Source organism: Brienomyrus brachyistius, chromosome 24 (assembly GCF_023856365.1).
Source record: "Brienomyrus brachyistius isolate T26 chromosome 24, BBRACH_0.4, whole genome shotgun sequence".
Taxonomy (NCBI): domain Eukaryota; kingdom Metazoa; phylum Chordata; class Actinopteri; order Osteoglossiformes; family Mormyridae; genus Brienomyrus; species Brienomyrus brachyistius.
Window position 1 is genome coordinate 2,423,755 of NC_064556.1, and position 14,827 is coordinate 2,438,581.

General features: G+C 47.6%; 2 protein-coding genes across 2 annotated transcripts; both read right to left on the bottom strand.

Moving 5' to 3' along the window:
• Positions 1–926: 926 nt before the first annotated feature.
• Positions 927–8,971, bottom strand: LOC125719928 (dnaJ homolog subfamily C member 18-like). The gene is made up of 8 exons (XM_048994830.1): positions 8,389–8,971; positions 5,983–6,130; positions 5,656–5,801; positions 5,015–5,221; positions 4,566–4,678; positions 3,642–3,751; positions 2,493–2,665; positions 927–2,208 (listed from the first exon to the last, which is right to left on the bottom strand). The coding sequence occupies exons 1-8, from the start codon at positions 8,513–8,515 to the stop codon at positions 2,084–2,086; spliced, it is 1,149 nt and encodes a 382-aa protein (XP_048850787.1). The 5' UTR covers positions 8,516–8,971; the 3' UTR covers positions 927–2,083.
• Positions 8,972–9,301: 330 nt separating this feature from the next.
• ecscr (endothelial cell surface expressed chemotaxis and apoptosis regulator) lies at positions 9,302–13,190 on the bottom strand. Its single transcript, XM_048995367.1, has 11 exons — positions 12,922–13,190; positions 12,584–12,667; positions 12,208–12,342; positions 11,677–11,733; positions 11,368–11,466; positions 10,919–11,029; positions 10,635–10,730; positions 10,225–10,258; positions 10,032–10,102; positions 9,666–9,748; positions 9,302–9,383 (listed from the first exon to the last, which is right to left on the bottom strand). Exons 1-11 carry the CDS (start codon positions 12,983–12,985, stop codon positions 9,378–9,380), a joined length of 840 nt encoding a protein of 279 aa, XP_048851324.1. The 5' UTR covers positions 12,986–13,190; the 3' UTR covers positions 9,302–9,377.
• Positions 13,191–14,827: the final 1,637 nt, after the last annotated feature.

Below are 14,827 nucleotides of genomic sequence, written 5' to 3' on the forward strand. Positions count from 1 at the left end.
CCAAGTGCCGTCTAGCAGGAAGTCAGGGACGCTACAGCACAGAGGACGTCGCACAGTCGTCCGAGCCACTGGGGTCTCGCTGGTGGTGCTGAGAGTCCCCCCCCCCCTGTAAAAGATGCACAGTGGCTGCTGAGATTCATTAGTCGCTTACATTCACTATGACTGTGTAACCGCCGTCCTTTAAAAAGGAAGGGGATCCCAGGTATGTAACATCATCTGCTAGCAGATGAATTAGACAAATTCCCCACTATGTAAGATTAATTACCTGGCCAGAAACTAGAGAGTTTGTCTAGACTGGAAGTGGGTGATTCCAGCCCGGCTACGCTGGCTTTCAGCTGAGCTCCTAATTAATCAGCCTTAATTAAGCTGTTGGCTGAATGAATCGTCAGACTCAAGTCTAACAAACCGGTGGGTATTAGTCAGGCATGACAGTTTTGATTTATGCTAAAGCAGGCACATGGCTAAGAAACGAGAACAGGCGCTAGGAAAAATGTGAGCCTGGGGAGATCTCCCTTCGGGAATGATGTTTGTTGATCGATTATTGTTAGTGCGTAAAGACAGAACAGGCCTTGAAAATATATATGGATGTTTTGAATGTACCGATTTATAATTTTAATATTTTATAGGACAGTAGCATGTATTATTTTTATTTCTTAAAGGTATTTCTTAACCCTTAATTAAGAGCCGACAGATGATGCAGTGATGGGCAAACGAAGCTTTGTGAACCATTTGTTGTATTTTTTTACCCCACTAGATGGCACTCTCGGTTTACTTTGGGGTATGCTTTGAGCCCTTCAATGAACAGAGAGCACCATCTAGAGGGGTAAGAAAATACAACAAATGGTTCATGAAACTTCATGCCGTCTGCTCTGACAAGCCTGCGTCTACCCATCTCCACTGGAAAGACTCCACCGGATACACGCAGCTTCGGGTCTCCAGCTTTATTAAAACGGCACAAAGTCACGCGACTGACGAGCGTGTCCCCAAAAAATACAGCGATCGGGGCACACACCCAGGGATCCAAGTCCACTTCAAGTCCAAAAGCACAACTTCAACTCAATGTAACAATCCGACGGATGCCGACAGGCTGTCCAAACGCCACACTGCGACGCTGTGAGCTTAGGGGTACGGGGGATGGGCTGGAGATCGGAGCATCCCACATGCATCTGGGATGGACAGACGGGGGGGGGGGGGGGGGGGGGGGTGTGTATGGGGGGAGCAACAGGGACCACCCTCCTCCTCAAAGAGATCAGAGAACTCAGGATTTTATCATAAATCATATATTATCATAAATGCAAGTAAGAGTATGGAATCTAATTCCTGACCACACAGCTACAAGATGTCTGATTGGTATTTTAACCCCCCAAATGTGCAAATTTATAATACCTCAGAGCCTTCATGAACCTTAATGTGAAGGTTCCCTAATATTTCCTTAAAGTACCCATCCCCTCACATTCCTGAACGTTTAGGACCAGCATACAGGTATCTGAGTTGTTGGCTAAATGCGTGTTGTCCTGAAGTTAAAATTCCCCCAGAAAGCTCGTATTGCACCGGCCTGGATCCTTCGTGTCTCTGCATCGTATTCCTGCCAGGATACAAGCTGTCACTCAGTCCATAAATAGAATAAAATAGCTAGCTTGCACAACAAACCAGTCTCACGCACGACTCGGAGAAATAAAACGGATTCTGGAAACACTACAATAAGTTACGAAGAGAAGACGCTGCGGGTAGGGGAGGGGTTTATGATGTGAACTTGCCCCCGTTTAGTGACACTACTCCTTAATGTAAGGAAATGGACAAGCTTCTAGGAGCCCTAAATGAAGGTACTGTTTGTCTCCTCCAGTCATGCTCTGGAGATAAAACTAGCAAATCTCAGGGCTGAGAAAGCGTTGCGCCCGTATTCACATGCTGTTGTTTTTCCGCTCGGTGAGAAGATAAATTTGGACTGCTTGGAAAGTCCGCAGTCGTCGTAGCATAACGTGAGCGGTTAACGATAAACAAGAAGGAACTGAAATAAGGATCAGAGATCACGGCTGCCGCTAGCCGGACACTCAGGGGAGATTTGGGGTGTGGGGGCCATTTCTCATTCACCCCTTTGTCGCTCGATTATGCGGGACAGCTTCTCACAGTTGTCCATCTTCATCATCTCTGCCTTCTGCTTCAGCCTCTCGTCCCGGTACAGCTGGGCCAGGTTGGCCAAGTCCGACTCTGAGGAAGAGGAGGGAGAACACGAACCGATGCATCACCGCATCAGACAGCTCCGAAACCCCCCGCCCCACATGCCAATCGTTCATATGAGGACCAGTCTCCATGCTATTGGCTTGGCCTCCACATTTTGCTACAAAGTCGGATTTCTTGCTAAATGACACCCCCTCTTCCTAAAGGTCAGATGGGTGAAACCGTATGTCGTAAGGCTCTAGATCTATAAAAGGAGCCTTCCCACCTACTCATGGAAAGGGGGGATTCAAATGGATAGAGAACTGGAGACCTACTCTGCTGTTTCTCCTTCCAGCAGCTGCTCTGCAGATGCTCCATGTAATCGTTCTCCACGGACTTCTCAAGCTCCAGCAGAGAAGCCCCTTTGTACTCCTTCTGGAAGCCCTTGTCCACATAGTACGTGACACCCATGTGTTGCGTCTCCCTGGAAACCACCAGGCCCATGGACCTATTCAGTGGAGAGAGACTAATGCAGAACAGAGCAACACACCCACAGAGCACAGAACGTAGACATACACCCCCACACCAATAACAGCAGCGGCTTCCAGAACTGGCAGCAGGGATAATACCTCAAAACCCATGTATGGTAAGGTTAACGATCATTTTCCATCTCACTGGTTTTATCTAGTGCACCATTTGGTTCCACAATAACAGACAAGGGTCCCCTGCATGAGGCCACTCCGATAAATCAGACATTACAAGCTAGCAGTCCTGCAGAGAGGGAGGCAGACAGACCGGATCCAGGCATTTTGGTATAAAAGAATCAGATGAGGCTGGATGGAGTGACGCTATCAAGCTGGTTTTAATTATATCTATATTTTACATTCTCTTCTCTGATTTTATTCAAGGCTACCTACAGTAGATGGGTTTCAATTTTATGTGCGCTCCATGGGATCAGATCCCACAGCCTTTGTGTGCATTAGTACAATACTGTACTTGCTGAGCTGCATCAAAACATAGATTCCTGGTTATCTGAAATCGTTAGATGGATAAGAACTACCATCTTTCAGTGCTCTAGGTGTGAAGGACTAGACTTATGAAATTACACAACAATAATATGTTTCAAAGACTTTTAGAAAACACCATAGTTAGTGGGGAAATGCTGAAAAAGGAGAATGAAAGCAGGCGAAGAAATTAACAGGAACGCATATGAATCTTTTTTTGAGACGACCAATCCGAGGGCCTCCTCCCAAGGCTGAGTCTTACTGTGCCATGTGATCTGTGGAACGCAGTGAAAAATTCTTGTGCCATAATTGCAAGGGACACAGAAGTTTATCAGATATTGGGGGAGGGAGTGAGGGATTTCAGGTTCTTGACCTCTCCCAAAACAGACCCCTGGCCTCAGCCTGAGGTACAGTGCCGCGGTTCTGCAAGCCGAGCTCCGCGCAGAACCCGGACCCGGCTGTGGGCGAGCAGCGACTTACGGTTTGTAGAAGAGACTGTAGGGGGGGTTGGTGGCCATGAGCTGGGTGAAGACGGAGATGAGGATCAGCACGAGGACGGGGAGCAGCTGCAGGAAGGCTGTGAAGGTGTTCTGCAAAGACACCAGCACTCTCCCTCGGACACGGTCCAATGTGATGGGGCGACAGAACTGCCTTTAGGCAACTCGCATGCATTTCAATGGCCCTGCACTCTGTCAACACAGTGCTCAGCGGGAACAATACTGGGATATAACCGATGTTTGGACCTCGCTGTCGCCGTGGGAAACAAAGCAATGTCACAAGAGTCACAGGCTTGATACTGATTTTACATCCAGAGTTCATATATAACATATAGCCAGGCGTGCGTGCACACACACACACACACAGACACACACACACACACACACACACACACACACACACAAACACACACGCTAGGGGTCATGCAGAGCCGAAAGTCTCATTAATGACCAAACAAATACATCCAGCTGGCCTCACACTGCTCCTGCAGAACCCTCCCCCCATACCGACAGTACATGGAACGAGAGACTGAAGCCGTCAGTGAAGGGAGAGGCACCACAGCACTTAGGACCTTGTGCACAGGGACCTGCCGACCTGTCAACCTGCCTCCCCAATCAGCAGATGGCTTTGTAACAGCCCACTAGTAAATTATCATTGTCCTTCAGTAAGAAACAACACATCAGCAAATATTATATACTTGCAACTTCCAGGTAAGGCTATTTCCGAGCACAACAGTAGGTTTAATTAATCGGTCTAGCATTTGGGGCACAAATCAAGCCAGCGACCTGCCAGCAGCCCATTTCCAACAGGGCCGAGTATAACTGTCTAAACTGGTAAGAGCTTCAACTGCCCATATCCAATATGGCCGCTAAGTTACATTCCGCTAACAAAGCACCTTCCGCTTACCTGGCTGCGGTTGTCTTCCGCTTCCTCCTCACGTCTCTCCTGAGCGCGCCGGCGACGCGGCTGGTAGTAGTGGCTGTAGGTGGCTCCCCTGTTTGTGTACACGTGGACGTTTCCTGTGGAAAACACAGAGCGTGTGGGCCATCTGTGTTTTAACAGGGGACTGTAAACGCAACACAGCAGCTGATAGCATTTTGGATAACTACACAGCACTGCTACCGGAACGCAACTGGATCAGAGACCTCGAATAAATTTCAATCGTTCAAGTTGCATTGGACACAAGTGCTGGAAAAGCATCTAAACAACAATAATTCAATGTGCAAAAATTAGGTTACTAGGCTAATGGGCTAATTTTGGGCTAGATGGATACTGGGCCGCTTTTCAGGCCAAACAGGAGGCACATAAAACCAAAGATGCCGCTGCTTGAGAGCTGAATGAGGCAGACTGCTAACCTGTGGGAAACCGGCCCGCAAAGAAGGCGTTGAAGAGCTCCTCGGGTGAAATGTCCGCCTTGAAGTCTCGGGTGAAGTTGCGGTGGGGTCCGGGGGCAGGGTGGGCCGCCTGGTGCCGGGGGCTCTCGGCTGATGGCGCCTCATTGCACAGGTCGTACTGCCTCCGCTTGTCTGGGTTGCTCAGGACCGCGTACGCATTCCCTATGGCTGCGGTCACCATGGTGACCGGGTCACAATCATTTCGATGGTTCCTGGCTCTCAAGCATGCTAGTCTTCAACTCAACTTCTCTCGTTTCAAAGAATATATTCACCGAAGCCGTTGCAAGTCTGCCTCGCATGAACAAGGATCAAACAGCCATTTGCGTAAGTCACAGAGAGCAGGCCAGACTGTCCAGACTGTTTCTCTTTTTAGTCAAGTTGCATATCAGAAGCTACATTGGTAAAGTTCTACAGTTGATTTATTGTGGTATAATTTACAGTTTGCAAAAGTCACAATAAATACTGACTTACAATAAAAAAGAGCAGATGACATGACAGTAATACATTCATACAACATTTCAGAACACACAATTTAAAAACTATGTCACTCAGGGATTTGTCAGAGTGGTGCATTGTGGGATACCTGCTTTTGCTGGGGTTACCTTTGAAAGCGTCTGTGGCTCCAGGAGCAAAGTTTTTGTCCGGGTGGAACTTGAGTGCCAGCTTCCTGTAGGCTTTTTTCAGGTCCTCATCGCTGGCGTCCTTGGTCACGCCGAGGATCTCGTAGAAGTCCTTGCATTTCTTTATCCTGAAAGTTTGGAGGACACGAACATTTGAGAAGAACCTTAACCCAAATTCTGAGCTACAACTGCTTTTCTACACGTTACCAAACGTCATAAGTAGACCTGGGGCATTTCTCAATCTTTCTAGTGCCGACGAGCAGCTCCAATACTAAGAACAGAAGTACAGAGGACGGTAAAAATCCTCACCTGAGGACCCCCTGACGCTGGTCCTCGTTGAACTTCTCCTCGCTTCCCCTGCTGCTATCCTCCTCCCTCGAGCTCCACCCACGAGCATCGTGAGCGTGGACCTCCTCAGTGGGGCCACCCTCATCCCTCAGGACCGCGTCAATTAAAACTGGGGAAAAAGGTAGGTAACATGGTAAAAATCCTGGCATGGATAAGCACACCACCTCCAGCACAGGCTGAGTGCCAACTTCCCTGTTTGAAACACTGACCTTTGCTGGTTGCAAAAAAATCGTAAGAACAACAACAATAATAACAATAACAACTTAAGTGCTTAAGAAGCTATGGGCACGAGGCAGAGAACAACCCAGGATGGGGGGCCAGCCCATCGCAGGGCACAGTCATACATCATTCATTTACACATGCACTCCTACGGGCAATTAGCCTCAGCAAGTCTTTGGACTGTGGGGGGAAACCGGAGTACCCAGAGGAAACCCCACGACGACATGGGGAGAACATGCAAACTCCACACACATGTAACCCAGGTGGAGACTCGAACCCGGGTGCCAGAGGTGTGAGGCAACAGTGCTAACCACTGCACCACCATGCCGCCCCGTGATACTTAGAGAATGAAAATGTGAACTATTTAAATGAATCACACCCCGCTTTGTCCATGAAGAGACTGTATGTCTCACTGTACCACCTGGGTTTTTTCTTGCGTACTTCAGATTCCTCCCGCAGTCCAAAGACAGGCAGTTACGTGTGGATGTACCCTGTGATGGAGGTGGCGGCCCTGTTTGTGCCGTCCGGGGTGTACCCCAGCCATAGGACCTTTGCCAACCAGGATAGGTTCCACCCCACCCCCCTGACAAATGGTCAGAAGATGAATGGACATTTTGTGTCCTTGCACTTAGACCAGGGATATTAACTGGCACCTTCACAAAATCCCCAGGGACCTTTATGCCGTAACCCACAGCTTTCAAACCGAGGAGGAAAAGCCACTTTATTTTGACGTAAGAAGTCAAGCGTCGGAATCACACAGCATCTCACTTTTACTCTACACAGACCGGAAAATCACAACAGAGACTTATTTAGTTCTAAACAAATCCTTTCAGGTTTTATGCATTTAAGAATTGTTAATAATAATTCATTTCGGTAGGTTCCCAGCACTAAGATGACTGGAAGGTTATTACAGCATGACATTCTGATCACTGGGAACGAGAGAGACGGACTTCCTACACAGTGCGATAAAAACGGTTCTGTTTGCTACAATGGCTTGGATTTCACCATTGTTTTCGCACCCGGATTGGTCGCCAACAAGTCCATCCTCTCCTGATTTACGTCCTGGTATATATTGCAGGAAACACTCTGGGGGTACGGAGCAAAGGAAGAAGGAATCCGGCATTTCAATTTGGATTGAGTCAAACAAAGGCTTCAGACGAGGAGGTATAACCAGAGAGCAACTTTCTGCAGGTCCCAAGAGGAACTCCACCTCACTACTAGAGCGCGACCAAAATATCCAGCTTTTAAAACATCAAACCGTAAGATGTATCAGTCCCTTGGGAACAATGCGGGCGGTCTCTTTGAAGGGGTCAGTTTAATATGTTCACTTTCTGACATACCGAGAAATTATAAATCCATCGTACTGGATAAGGAAGTTATGGATGGAGACGCCTGAAAAGATACTTTTTGAAATTTTGCTAATCTCTATATATAAAAACCTGATCGATTCATTGAAGTTCCAAATGACAACATACAACTTGTATTTAAAAGTTACCATTTAAAAAAAATCCATGCATCTTCCATAACTGATTTTCCACTATGTGGTCACGGGGAGCCTGGACTCTGTCCCAGATAGGGTACCAGGGTGGTACCAGTCCATCATACTCATACAGAGTTCAGCTAACTACATGTCTTGGGATTGCAGGACAAGTCTCCCATAGCGTGTAGTATAATACCTCGGAGTGGAGTTATAAACCACTGCAAAGTTAGAGTTAATGTCCTCGTAAACCTGGTGACTTAGCTTAATTCCCATTGGTTTACATATCCACAAGTCTGGTTAATGGCTGGCAAGTTTTCCCTCAACTAATCACCAGAGTACCTACCAATAAGTTACAGTCATGGTGGAGTGATGAAGGATCATTTTTCTGTGCTTACAATTCCAGGCACGTGAGATTCCATAGTGGCCCCAGGGCAAGCGTTAATATTGTTGTACCATCTGTCTGCCAATTCATATCTGGCACGTTTTCACCAGTAAACATCAGCACCCCTTATCTGTATTACACAATGACTCGTGACGGCACTTCCATGACACTTCACAGCAGGCAGATTAGATGGGTTATGTAGGAAGTGTGCATCCAGACGGGATGTCACACAGTAAAAGACGCACACACGCCGACAGGTCGCACTCAGCGTCCCAATAAGCATTACCTCTCGCCCGGGTGCTGGGGTAGACCCTCTGCGCTTCATAGAGCAGCTGAAGCGCCCGGTCCCTGCGCCCGAAGCGGAGACACTGCTTCGCCTTCTCTATCAGCCGCTCCGATTCCTCTTTATCCATTTCTAATGCAAATCTTTCAAACCGCAATCACCCGCCTCTATATCGGCAGAAAGGAGACCGCTAGCAGTGGAAGGAGCAGGGGCTTAATTTTCCGCTAACAGACCCGATCGGCTATTTAATGTTTAAATGCACGTCCAGAGGCATAACCTTGTTTGCGGATCGCCGATCGTGCTGCTTTTTTCCCAGTGCTGCTTGCTTGAGCCGTGTTTCGCACGACGCATTATTACACGCTCGCAGTTAAAGGCCGTCCGCTACCCAAGTGCCTCGTTGGGAGAGATAGGCAGGCGAAATAATTGCATGGCGAAGGGAAATCTAACACCGCCGCCGAGCCGAGCTGACATTTTCCTCCATGTTGAGCAGGAAGCGGAAGCTGGTCCCGTTCATCTCTCCTCGGCGACGGCGGCGTCCCAGCGCCGGGCGGGGGACGTGGCTCCAGCGCTGTCCATACATGGGCAGGTGGACGGGGACCCCCCTCCCGACAGCCCGAGCAGCGCGGTTACTGGTGCCAGCTGGAAATAGCTTAACCTGAACACCTTCCATGCGCGTGCGTGTACGTGCGTATGAATAGAATGAAAAAATAAAGGTGATCAAGCATGGAGGCAGTACACCTACAGCGAGATGTTAGGCTTATTAAAAACCAATAATTCAGATGCATCCAAAAAAAGAAGGAAAGCCCAATTTGTGAACATTAAGCCATTAGAACGTAAAGGCACATTAGAAGGTTTTCAGGCACGTGTCAAGTGGACTAAATGAAATCATATGAAATTCGGACACGTTACACGTCAGTTGTGCATGTATCAATTGTTTATTGCTCACAGTGACTATGAGGGTCTCTTGTTCAGCAAGACTGGTCACAATGGGCTCACACCTAAAAGCAGAATACAATGATGTGGTCAAAAATCAAGTCACACGTCATCACAATGCAACGCTCCCCAACTCAATATATTTTGTCTGTAACACAACAGGCCTCTTTTGATCAAACTCCCCCACCCCACACAGGAGGATAAACTGCATCATGTACTATGCTGTACACTGCTGCTCTGACTTTGCAGTCCCCTGCAGGAATATACATTCAATAAGGGATCTATCCTGGGAAATACTGGAATATTGAAGTTTATTATGTTGTTTGAGTTGGGTTGTGAGGACCCACCTTGCTGTTCAACAGGACCTTAAGCATTTCCTCGCTGTCCTGAAGGGTGCTGTTAGCTGATGGGATCAGTGGGGTGTCTATATCTGGAGGGACAAGATGAAACACTCGTACTGTATGTGCACACACGCGCACTCATCCCATGTCTGCCACGGATAACATGAGGTGGGCAGCAAAAGAGGGAACATAATTCATATAGAGGGCTCAAGCTTATCATTAGCCAATAAAATGCTTTGAATCAGTGAGTGACAGGGGAGGAGGCACTCTAGGAGCCAATCAGCCTTCAGCTGTGGACGGTGTCTCTATGACCCCACCCCTGTATCCGCCCCTGGATGCCGTTCACCATCCCGAGCATGGAGATGTGCTTACCTGTCTCCGCGTTTATCATCTTCACAGACACCAAAGTTATGCTCTCTTTCCTGCCAGTGATTGGGACGTTGCTGGGGGGGGTTAAAGATACTATCATCCAATCAGCAAACAGGCAACAAGATGCTAATGGACGTAACTTTGCGTTGAATGTTGCAGGCATATCTTAGCATGCTATGGTATTAGGAGTACATACCCTTCTGACACCAGAGAATCGCAGATCTTTTTACCTGTGAAATAGAAGAGCATCTCACCCACTCTACTCTGAAATCCCTCGACATTGCAGTTAATCTGGCAAGACCCTGATCCCCAACTCTGAAGGCTGTGCTAGTGACATCATCACCGGCAAGTCAATTCCACCTAGAAGAGGCTTCTAAGGTCACCATAATATTAATATATTTTTTTTGTTGCCCTGCAGAAATAGTCGTAGACTCTGGAGCTGAAGCGGTTTGGGTTTGTACTTTGTACTTTTTTTACAAGAAGTACTTTGGTCAAAACTGCTAACAGACATCAGCTGACAAAGTTCTTTATCTTGCGTATGGTTTTTCACTACAGAGCTCAGAAGATTCTGGATCTTTGCGGATTACCGCGAGCACAGACACCTGCCTTCGCCCTTGTTCTTTTGGCACCGTCCTTTCATATTCACAGCGGTCAGCAAAATCACCATGACGACGATGAGGGCGAGAACGAAACTCATCACTCCTGGAAGAGAACAAACGGCGACACAAGAGTGACGGAACAGCTGGATGCGAGGACTGACCTCGTTCGCGTTTTCGATTACGTGTCTTGCGGTAAAATGAGACCTCTTTGAATAATTAACGATAAACTCGGGCCGAGTTGTGCATAACCGTTGGGCGAGATGAAAAAACAGTTTGCGCTTTGGTGGGTACCGAAGGCGATCATGGCCAGGCTGTTTTCCGGAGCCGGGGTGGGAACCATCCCCGTGCTGTTGCTGAGTGAAGTTGGCGCTGCTGCAGATTTCCTCGCAGCTGTTGTCAGCACTAGGGCGACAAAAACCAGTGGAAGCTACCTCAGCATAACCGGCTCTTGCCATTACGTTCATGCAGATGCACAGTACACCATTGGACAAGTGCATGTCCTCATCAAAGTTGCATCACTGAACGGAAAAATGTTGTCATAGTCCCTACAGTCCATTTCCCCTACTGCCTGTTCTGGCTTCAGCCCATGAAAAGCAGAGGATTCCAGGTCTCCGTGTCCCAGAATAACAGGATACATATGGCAGAATCCATTTTGTTTAATATTTTATTGTGTACATACCAACCCCCCCCCCCCCCAATTTTTTTGTAGGGGTTATTATTGAAACAATGGAGGAAGTGACCTGATCTAGTGGCATGGGAGGCTGTCACGGCCTGGGGGCGGGTCCTGGCTGTAGTGGGCATTGCCCGTGCTGAAGAATGATTGGCTGTATTGGTGTTTCCTGTAACATTAGCCAATCGTTACCATGGATTATCCACACTGGCAATAATACATTTACTCATAAAATGGGGGGGGGGTGGCTGGAAGTACCCAGGACCCCTGTTACACCCCCATTTCTGAAAAAAAAAAACATCTTCATCATGACAGGGCTAATTCCCGCCATTTCAGCTGATTCATCCCTACCCCCCCCCCCCCCAAAAAATAATATTACCTGGTGGGGTGACTGCCCAGCTGCTCTTCCCAATAGTGTCCGTTAACGTCGTGGCAGCTGTTCTTGTACAGAGATGAATATGGAACATATTCATAGTAGAAAGAAGAGAAAAGTCGAGCAGATGTTATCGGCTAGGGTGAGATTTAGCGACAAAGTCCAAAAGACAGGCTGGCCTGAGACACTCGATCTGCTTCTTCTCTATTACAGTGACAAAGGCTCTGATTGTTTGCATCGCTTACCATCAATCTGCTAAACCAAACATATAAGCCAGGCATGAAGTTATAGATGTCTACGGCTGGAAAGAATTGTTTAGTATCGGGACAGTGACCCAAGCAAGGCACAATAGAAAAAGATTCATATTCAGGTTTTGTTTGTCAGATACCAATGATACACAGTATGACTTGCGGTTTAAATGTTATTTTACTGTAAAAAAACCCGTGACGTGAAACACAACAGTGGGATAGCAGGTTTAGAGAGGGTTAGATAAACTAAAGTGAACTAAAAGAATAGACATATACGATGAAATGTCACCTGGCGTTTCTGATGTCGTGCGATGCATTGGCTCAGGTTTTACAGCCACAGACAGTATCTTCTTGTCACTCTTCGATTCCGTCACATTTTTTTGGCTAAACGGGGAGGGTGACAGCCCCCGCACTGGTGGGGGCTCTGAAAGGAGGGTGAAGACGTCTGATCTGACCTCCCAGGTTCAGCTACTGACACTGTCTGTTGCATCCTTTTCGAAATATCAGGTTCTAGAGCACATCGACTCAAAGGTGACAGGTTAAATGATAAGACAGACTGGGAAATACACCAATGCTCCAAACCGAAGCCAATGCTGGAACATCTTTAGCTGGATGCTGCACAATGAAATAAAGCTGTAGAATTTTGTAGGATGTGCGAGGTGTACCTGCGTCGAAGTGCATGGACTCTGAGGACGTAGTTAGATGAGAACCTATCGTTGTCCTGCTGACTGGTACCCGGGCAGTTTGAGCTGGAATTAAAGCATGTAAACATTTTATTTAAGGCGTTCATTCAAGTTCACTCATCCTCGTCACTCCCTCAGCTTTGGAAGATGCAGCTTAACGAATGTTAACCAACATGTAAAAGATTTTAAGAAAATTCACACACTCCCCAGAGAGAAAGTCACCTCAAAGTCTGAACAAGGCTCTAAGCTGAGAAATAGGAGGGGGGGGGCAGAAATAACAGGAATGGCTGCCGTTACACGCACTCTTCTGCTTGACTAACCTGTCGAGATGTGGCATAGATGTCCAGTCAGGAGCAGGGTGGAGCAGAAATAATATGGGTACATTTCCGAATCCAGAGGGTCCTCTGTCTGGTTGGTGGCGTACGGGGGTGCTCAAGCGCGTGTGTGTGTGTCTGAGCGCGTGCGGTGTCTCCACGCTGCTACTGCATGCGTCTGTATCCTCCTTAAGGCTCCGGCCCTTTGTGATTATGCAGTGCCAAGTCAGTGCCCAGGCCCAGACCCCCGAACGCCTCCCGGTGGGAGAGATGGGAGTGGCTGCTGTTCTATCGACTTCCTGTGGAAGAATGACAGGAAGTATGCAGCAGACTTGCATAAAAGACAAACAAATTGGCCCATGGCTGGTGATTCAGGTCCAGTGTGAGACAGCTGTAGCCCCAATGGCCCTGTGCCTTTCCCACACATGACCACGCACTCATGACAGATTGTGTCCACTTCCTGCATGTGATCACAAAGTCTTGGCGGTAACACTGTCCCTTTAAATGGAAAATATTGACGCTGTCCCTTTAAATGGAAAATATTGACAATTACATCAGAAATACACACTGAATTCACTTAAAACATGCTACAATGTTGATTCGCCTGTTTTTGAAGACAATAAATGCTTTTCTATATCTCATTTCTGTTTTTTAAATTTATAATCACAACTGGAGAAATAAATGTAAAACATAAAGCAAATAAAATAATAGTCACATGAGAGATTGTGGGGTCAGACACAATGAGCTGAGGTTGGGGAAGGGAGCAGCTGTGATCTTATAGCAGACGCTGAAGCAGCCTTCAAGCTGCAAGCGAGGTGATGAAGTGAAGGTTCTGCTGCATTGCTGAGCTACATTTTTTAGATGCAAAAGTCTATTTTGTACATTTTTATGGATGAAATCCAGGAGGAATGTGAGTTAAAACAGGGACCGTGTCTTTTTTACGTTACATCATGTAGAGAAAAACACTACTGCTATACAACCGAATGTCTACTTTAATCTTAGATGTTGCCTCTGTACTGAGAACGTCATCCCAAAAAATTTACATTACCAAAACGTATCATAATGGTTTATGGAAATTACGACTTAAATGTGTCTGGCTCAGTTTCCAAGTTTATAATTATATGAAATTATGAGACACTTTTGGAACCAAAAACAAGATAAACAGTATAAGCCCAAAAGTTACGGTAATAAGTTTTATAGACAGAATTTCTAGGCGCAGCCAGGGCGTTGAGGGTGTCCGGTTCGGTGACCTCAGGATTAGGTCTCTGCTTTTTGCAGATGATGTGGTTCTGTTGGCCTCATCGGACCGTGACTTTCGACTCTCACTGGACCAGTTCACTGCCGAGTGTAAAGTGACTGGGATGAGAATCAGCACCTCCAAATCCGAGACCATGGTCCTCAGCAGGGAAAGGGTGGAGTGCTCTCTCCGGGTCAGGGAGGAGGTCCTTCCCCAAGCGGAGGAGTTTTAGTTTCTCGGGGTCTTGTTCACGAGTGAGGGAACGATGGAGCGGGAGATCGACAGACGGATCGGTGCGGCATCAGCAGTGATGTGGGCGCTGCATCGGTCTGTCATGGTGAAGAGAGAGCTGAGCCAAAAGGCAAAGCTCTCGATTTACCAGTCGATCTACGTTCCTACCCTCACCTATGGTCATGAGATGTGGGTAGTGACCGAAAGAATGAGATCGCGAGTGCAAATGGGTATCCTCCGCAGGCTGGCTGGGCTCTCCCTTAGAGATAGGGTGAGGAGCTCAGTCATTCGGGAGGGACTCAGAGTAGAGCCGCTGCTCCTCCGCATCGAGAAGAGCCAGATGAGGTGGCTCGGGCATCTGGTCAGGATGTCTCCTGGATGCCTCCCTGGTGAGGTGTTCCGGGCATGTCCCACTGGGAGGAGACCCCGGGGAAGACCCTGGAC

Bases quoted from the DNA above. Each gene is read 5' to 3' on its own strand.
- LOC125719928 (XM_048994830.1), bottom strand. From the start codon at position 8,515: ATGGATAAAGAGGAATCGGAGCGGCTGATAGAGAAGGCGAAGCAGTGT. The intron at 4,679-5,014 runs GTTAGCAGTCTG...TGTTTTCCACAG, and splicing joins TGCGGGCCGGTTTCCCACAG to GAAACGTCCACGTGTACACA. The intron at 2,209-2,492 runs GTAGGTCTCCAG...CCTCTTCCTCAG, and splicing joins CTGGAAGGAGAAACAGCAGA to AGTCGGACTTGGCCAACCTG.
- ecscr (XM_048995367.1), bottom strand. From the start codon at position 12,985: ATGTACCCATATTATTTCTGCTCCACCCTGCTCCTGACTGGACATCTA. The intron at 12,668-12,921 runs GTTAGTCAAGCA...CTTTAATTCCAG, and splicing joins TCTATGCCACATCTCGACAG to CTCAAACTGCCCGGGTACCA. The intron at 9,749-10,031 runs GTAAGCACATCT...TTGTCCCTCCAG, and splicing joins GATGATAAACGCGGAGACAG to ATATAGACACCCCACTGATC.